Raw genomic sequence first — 8,332 nt, forward strand, 5'->3', positions numbered from 1 at the left:
GAGAAAATCAATATGGGAGCCCACTCTTCATTATTCCCTAGGAAATATACTCTATCAACCTCCAAATTGTGGTGTTTTCTGATGGACCTCTGGGGTTCAGTATTGGGTGGGGCCCACCGGAGGATCCTCTGGTACTCTGGTGGGCCAGTCCGACACTGAGCTCTCTTGACTCTTGCTTCTGGAGTATTATGTACAATCAACACAAGCAAAAGTCTTTGTCTTGATCGCTGAGACGTGTCAGTGGTACATGTGTTTGTAAGCTGATTTGCCAATAAAGACAGATGATGTAAAGATACGAGATGACGAGCTGGATCCTTCCTTTTTTGACGATGTAGAGTAGATACATTTTTAAATTTCCTTTTTTTGTATCCATTTGATAAACAATGGATATGTATGCGATCTGCTCCGGACTGTTCCATCCATTGTAACCGTTACTCGTTACATCCATTGTTACTTCATCACAAATTGCTTCTCGCTTGTCTCTTTTCTTCTAATTGAGGCACAATTTGTTTATTCAGATGAGAAGTTTAGCCATTGATTTACACAGGGACACAACCTACACTGGATGAGCGGTTAGGAGCCGTCCACACCTCCGTTATTTCATCAGCTTTTCAGTGAAAACTTAACTTAATGAGGTAGAATGGAGAGATCTGATATCAGGACACAATGTGGCTCATTTACTAAGGGTCCGAATGCCGAGATTCTGTCAGGTTTTCCCGAATGTTTCCGATTTGCGCCATTTTGCGGTGATTTTCCCGGGGTTTTTGTTGCATGCAATCGGATTTTGTTGTATCGGCGCCGCTTTGCATGCGACAGAAATCCGGGGCATGTCCGTCGGAAAACCCGACGGATTCGGAAAAAACGCGGTATTTAAATAAGAATTTGTGTCACAAGATCACGCACTTACATGCATTGGGACGGAGAAGGTGAACTCCGGCGGAGCTCGGCGCAGCACTGACACCTGGTGGACATCGGGCGCATGACCTTAGTGAATCCCAGCAGATGCAAATCCACGTCGGAAAACGCGCCGCAGGATCGCGAATGGACCGGGTAAGTAAATCTGCCCCAATGACTGATGAAATGACGTGTGAACTGGTCCTAAATAGTAGAATAAAAGTCCCCTAGTCCCTTCAGGACGTAACATCATCGTTCAATAACAAAGAACATAAAACATTGCAAACCTCACAATAATAGTCCTTCTGTTATGTCCTTATCAAATCAAAAGAAGAAAACACAGGAGGAAATTTTTTGTGATATTAGACATAGGAGTCCAAAATACCCAGGGGCCGGTACCTGTCCCTGTATCTCACCGGCAACAGATCTTCTACTTGAAGGTTTGTAAACTCTAGACAGACACTTCCACCATGTTGCAGGCAACAGCACCCCCATCCCTCGTCATAATCAATCTCATACATTCCTTGTGATAAACTACATCATCCATTGCACTTATCAAGCTATAATTCAGTAATGCGCCTCGTGATGAGGACGGTCACCAAGAACATTAGATACGACCACCTGAGCCCAACAATTACCCCAGAGCCTCTGGGCCGTCCAATGTGTATGGGAGTCTCCCAACTCTACCCTGATAGCAATTGTTGGGGAAAGATGAGGGTCATGTTGGAGGATTTCATCTGCTTGAGCTATCGGAGGTGTCTATCGGGGGCTTCTCCCATCTCCATTATAGCTAAGAACTGCAGCTTTTTCGGAGGTCGGGTGAGATAACTTTATTGGCTATTACTAACAATTTTTTGATATCTTTATTTTGAGTAAAAGAAATGAGCAACTCTGCAAATCTTCTTCTCCATTGATCTTTATGGTGGGAATTGTTTACATCCACTGGGAATCTTGGACCTGGTGAGATGATTGTCCCATCTCCAATCAGCAATGAAACATAAGTAACATAGAAGGTCAAGTCATAAGAAGAAAGTGCTCCTCAATGACTTGGAGTATCTGGCAGATGCTTTGCACAGATTTTCATGATTTTCAGACACGTTTGCTTCATTTTGGCGTTTCCTGTAATAAATATGACAGACTGTATTGTGGGAAAGGAGAAAATCAGCAAAAAGCACACCCAATACAATGGGTCTATCATGGAAAGGAAGCCAAGGCCAAGTTCTACCACATAAAATATGAGATATAGAATAAGGAGAGACAACATTGTCCTGGCCGCTCCTTGCTGGGCCTTCAAGCTTGGACCATGATCTTCCATGTTCTGTTTCATATGACGAGTGTGTGCACAGAGAGAAACAATGATATGACCAGTTGTGACCATCACAAACATGAACGGTACGAAGCAATTTATCAGGAGGGAAAGCATGTTATAGGTTGGATCGATTTTATACCCAACAACTTTTACTGTCCCATTAGACGGAAACCCCTCGGAGACATTTGATGCATACACAGTTGTGAAGGTCCAGATTATTGGCACACTAGAGGCAATGGAGAAAACCTGAGATAAGACGATCAGCCATGGAACCACAGCCGTGATCTTGGTCTTCAGCCACCCCATGCAGCCATCTTTGAAGCTGATGATTTTCACGCAGAAGAATAAGCACAACCAGGCAGAAAGCCAAGAGCTGGAGTAGATGCTGTAGGACATGATACAATATAAGGCATAAAACACATAATCCTTCAGGAAAAGGCTGGAGAAGAAGATGGAGCACACAATGGTGGCAGCATTTATACAAGAAAAGCAGAAATTAGAGAGAGCTAAGGAGACCACCAGCTGGTCACTAGAGTTCAGGCTCTGTCCTCTCAGCCAGTCGTGGACATTCACCACCACAATGAAGACATTGGTCAAGACTCCAGTGAAGATCTCAATCATAAGGAAGATAAGGAAGGTCTCCACAAATGGTGGAATATAGAAATTATCCAAACCCATCGTATTGTAATCACTGGCTGAAGTCCTCAGGCCGAGGCTCAGAGCTTCAACATGTGCAGAACATCAACTGGATCCCTGGCTGATGGTGCATCATTTATAGACTCCCACCTTCCTCTGTCATCTACATGTGACATCAGCAGAAGGAATCGCAGATAATTCTTTCATCCCTTGATTAAGATAAATGCAAACACTGAGCAGATTTCCTTAATGTCCATGTGTTCTGCATTGACGTTCATGGAGCTTTAGTTTTTCATGGTGACTTCAGGTGTTAAGCAGCGGATTATCAGCAAGGTCCTGGATAGACAGATGCAAACACTGACAACTGTGCGCCTAGGGCGAGGAGGTGCACCTGTCCCAGAGAATATTGCTGGATACTATGGAAGTGCTATTACTGGACCATGTGGTCCTCATGGGAGGATCTGATTTTTATGTAGAACTTCTCACCATATCATCTGTTGGACCATTTCATAGGTGTGAGATATCCAGATGTGTCCTTGTATTTAGCACATACCATGTCCTATCTTTTTCTCTGTAGTATTATGGGATGGAGGTTCCTTCTCACCTTCCATGACCGACTCTCTGCCTATAGTGTCTCTATGAGCATTCACAAACCACTAGTCATTAAATCCACAATGCCACCAATAGTGGAAGCAGCAGATTTACTTACCCAGTCCAGTCGCGATCCAGCGGCACGTTCTCCGACGATGATTCGGGTCTGCCGGGATTCACTAAGGTTGTGCGCCCAATATCCACCAGGTGTCGCTGCTGCGCCGAGGTCCGCCAGAGTTCACCTCCTGCATCTCGGTGTATGTGAGTGCTATTCTTGCAACAATTTTTTTTTTAAATTCCACAGTTTTTCCGAATCCGTCAGATTGTCCGACGGCCACGCCCCCCGATTTCTGTCACGTGAAAGCCGGCGCCGCAATGTGCCACAATCCGATCGCGTGCGCCAAAATCCTGGGGCAATTTGGCGAAAATCTGAAAAATATGGGAAACCTGACAAAAATACGCGATTCGGACCCGTAGTAAATGAGCCCCAATGGCCCTCAATGGGATCAAAAGTTGGAGAAGCAACGCACCAATGAGAATGTATCACAGATGCAAATCAGCCTGTAGTGCAGCGGCTCGTTCCTGATCTGGCTACACAGATAACCACCCGGCTGTGCATCTTCTCCGGAATAGTCAACCATTTAGGTAAGATATTTTCAGCCTCTACTTATGTCATGTTTCACTTGCAGATAAATTATATATGTGATAATAATTACCATTCTACAGGTTTTTGTTTGTTCTGTTGTTTCCATACGAGTCATGAGGCTCCACTTGGCCGGAGCAAATGGCTGAAGGGGCACATTGCTTTACAACCAGCCAGGAAGAGGGGCAGGAGGTCTCCAAACCCCAGGGAGTCTCTTTTTAATCGGAGAAACATGTGCTTCACTAAGTGAGAATATTGACACCTTGGGCCAGTATGAAGTGGAGGAAGGTAGATGAAAGACTGTGTCATATTTTCCCTCCAAAATTCAGACAAAAGGGAATATCCTTTCTGTCCATACCTGGGGCGTAATTCATAATTATAAATCCCCAGTTACACAGGAGAGTTATAGGATCTAGATACATTCCTGGACCGAGCATTGGAAGCCTACCGAGCCAATAGCAGAACACCCCTGATATTAGGCTTAGACTCCCCAAGTGTGGTATGGGGTGAATGGTAATAAGGTACCCGGTTGATTGGAAGCAATGGTTTTGCCATCATCCAATCAAAAGTTTTGGAGTTTTAATAAAACCCCGGTCCCAGAAAGTCCCTCACTGATGGAAGGGGTAAGAAAAACTCCCCCTCATGGGGACATCACAGCCAGGGGTGGGGGGCAAAAACCTTTTGGCTTTAAAGGGAACCTGTCACCAGGAGACCCATTTTTAGCACTCCCCCAGTCCCCACAGAGCATAGTACATACTCTGCCAAAGTGTTTTTGTATTAAAAATTGGTTTTACAGAAAAAAAGATCTGTTATATTGTACCTTTCATTAGCATCTGCTGTGTGACTAGGCAGTTGCCTTTTGGGAGGGGCTGGAAAGGAGCAGTCCCCCCCACCCTTCCATCTATGGAAATCTTGAAGAATGATGATGATGTAGACACTGGTCAGGACCCCGGCACTTGCCTCAATGATTAACACTGTGATACAGACCACAGTCTTTGTTCCATTGGTGGCCACAGTGGCGTAACTACCGCCGTAGCAGCCGTAGCAGCTGCTACGGGGCCCATGAGGTTCAGGGGCCCGGGGATGCACGGACCCTGTGTGCAGTGCTTTGCCAAGTGGTCCGGGAGTGCACTGCCAGGTGCCTGGCAGATCGCGTCCCCGGGCCCCTCCCTCTGTGTCCCGGCTACCGCCCACCTCTCTCCTGGCCCACCCACCACTCCTGGATCTCCCAGTCCCTGAAACCGCCCGTCCGCTAGCCACCTCCTTTCCCCGTCTGCCGGCACAGGTGACCGCGGCCCGCCTACCCCCTGCATAGCGAGGCACAGTTGATGACCCGCCCCAGCGAATGCAACCCCTCTCCTTCCCGCCCGGGGAACTAACCCCCCTTCCCGCCCGAGCACACAACCATACCCCCCCCCCCTCCTGCCCGAACAACCATCGGAACACCCGCCTGATGCCACGGCCGGGTGGTCACCTACACATCCTAAAAGGTAAGTAAATACATATGTATTTATCTGTCTGTATAGGTATATTCTGTGTGTGTGTACATACTGTGTATATTGTATATATATGTATATTCTGTGTATGTGTATATACTGTGTATATTGTATATATATATGTATATTCTGTGTATGTGTATATACTGTGTATATTGTATATATATATGTATATTCTGTGTGTGTATATACTGTGTATATTGTATATATATCTATATTCTGTGTGTGTGTACATACTGTGTATATTGTATATATATATATGTATATTCTGTGTATGTGTACATACTGTGTATATTGTATATATATGTATATTCTGTGTGTGTGTGTATATACTGTGTATATTGTATATATATGTATATTCTGTGTATGTGTATATACTGTGTATATTGTATATATATATGTATATTCTGTGTATGTGTATATACTGTGTATATTGTATATATATGTATATTCTGTGTGTGTATATACTGTGTATATTGTATACATATGTATATTCTGTGTATGTGTATATACTGTGTATATTGTATATATATTTATATTCTGTGTGTGTGTATATACTGTGTATATTGTATATGTATGTATATTCTGTGTGTGTGTATATACTGTGTATATTATATATATATGTATATTCTGTGTATGTGTACATACTGTGTATATTGTATATATATATATGTATATTCTGTGTGTGTGTATATACTGTGTATATTGTATATATATGTATATTCTGTGTGTGTGTACATACTGTGTATATTGTATATATATGTATATTCTGTGTGTGTACATACTGTGTATATTGTATATATATATATATATATGTATATTCTGTGTGTGTGTATATACTGTGTATATTGTATATATATGTATATTCTGTGTGTGTGTACATACTGTGTATATTGTATATATATGTATATTCTGTGTGTGTGTACATACTGTGTATATTGTATATATATGTATATTCTGTGTATGTGTATATACTGTGTATATTGTATATATATGTATATTCTGTGTGTGTGTATATACTGTGTATATTGTATATATATATCTATGTTCTGTGTGTGTGTATATACTGTGTATATTGTATATATATGTATATTCTGTGTATGTGTACATACTGTGTATATTGTATATATATGTATATTCTGTGTGTGTGTATATACTGTGTATATTGTATATATATCTATATTCTGTGTGTGTGTACATACTGTGTATATTGTATATATATGTATATTCTGTGTATGTGTACATACTGTGTATATTGTATATATATGTATATTCTGTGTATGTGTATATACTGTGTATATTGTATATATATATGTATATTCTGTGTATGTGTACATACTGTGTATATTGTATATATATGTATATTCTGTGTATGTGTATATACTGTGTATATTGTATAGATATGTATATTCTGTGTGTGTGTATATACTGTGTATATTGTATATATATATGTATATTCTGTGTATGTGTATATACTGTGTATATTGTATATATATATATGTATATTCTGTGTGTGTGTATATACTGTGTATATTGTATATATATGTATATTCTGTGTATGTGTATATACTGTGTATATTGTATATATATGTATATTCTGTGTATGTGTATATACTGTGTATATTGTATATATATGTATATTCTGTGTATGTGTAAATACTGTGTATATTGTATATATATGTATATTCTGTGTATGTGTATATACTGTGTATATTGTATATATATGTATATTCTGTGTGTGTGTACATACTGTGTATATTGTATAGATATGTATATTCTGTGTGTGTGTACATACTGTGTATATTGTATATATATGTATATTCTGTGTGTGTGTATATACTGTGTATATTGTATATATATGTATATTCTGTGTATGTGTATATACTGTGTATATTGTATATATATGTATATTCTGTGTGTGTGTATATACTGTGTATATTGTATATATATGTATATTCTGTGTATGTGTACATACTGTGTATATTGTATATATATGTATATTCTGTGTGTGTGTATATACTGTGTATATTGTATATATATGTATATTCTGTGTATGTGTATATACTGTGTATATTGTATATATATGTATATTCTGTGTGTGTGTACATACTGTGTATATTGTATATATATGTATATTCTGTGTGTGTGTATATACTGTGTATATTGTATATATATGTATATTCTGTGTGTGTGTATATACTGTGTATATTGTATATATATGTATATTCTGTGTGTGTGTATATACTGTGTATATTGTATATATATGTATATTCTGTGTGTGTGTACATACTGTGTATATTGTATATATATCTATATTCTGTGTATGTGTATATACTGTGTATATTGTATATATATGTATATTCTGTGTGTGTGTATATACTGTGTATATTGTATATATATGTATATTCTGTGTGTGTGTACATACTGTGTATATTGTATATATATCTATATTCTGTGTATGTGTATATACTGTGTATATTGTATATATATGTATATTCTGTGTGTGTGTACATACTGTGTATATTGTATATATATGTATATTCTGTGTGTGTGTGTATATACTGTGTATATTGTATATATATGTATATTCTGTGTGTGTGTATATACTGTGTATATTGTATATATATGTATATTCTGTGTGTGTGTATATACTGTGTATATTGTATATATATGTATATTCTGTGTATGTGTATATACTGTGTATATTGTATATATATCTATATTCTGTGTGTGTGTATATACTGTGTATATTGTATATATATG

At 39.2% G+C, this 8,332-nt stretch overlaps 1 protein-coding gene across 1 annotated transcript; it reads right to left on the bottom strand.

The window, feature by feature from the left end:
• Positions 1-1,933: 1,933 nt before the first annotated feature.
• On the bottom strand, positions 1,934-2,881 carry LOC140075604 (taste receptor type 2 member 40-like). The gene has a single exon (XM_072121713.1). It carries the CDS (start codon positions 2,879-2,881, stop codon positions 1,934-1,936), a length of 948 nt encoding a protein of 315 aa, XP_071977814.1.
• Positions 2,882-8,332: the final 5,451 nt, after the last annotated feature.

This window comes from Engystomops pustulosus, chromosome 8 (genome assembly GCF_040894005.1).
Source record: "Engystomops pustulosus chromosome 8, aEngPut4.maternal, whole genome shotgun sequence".
NCBI lineage: Eukaryota > Metazoa > Chordata > Amphibia > Anura > Leptodactylidae > Engystomops > Engystomops pustulosus.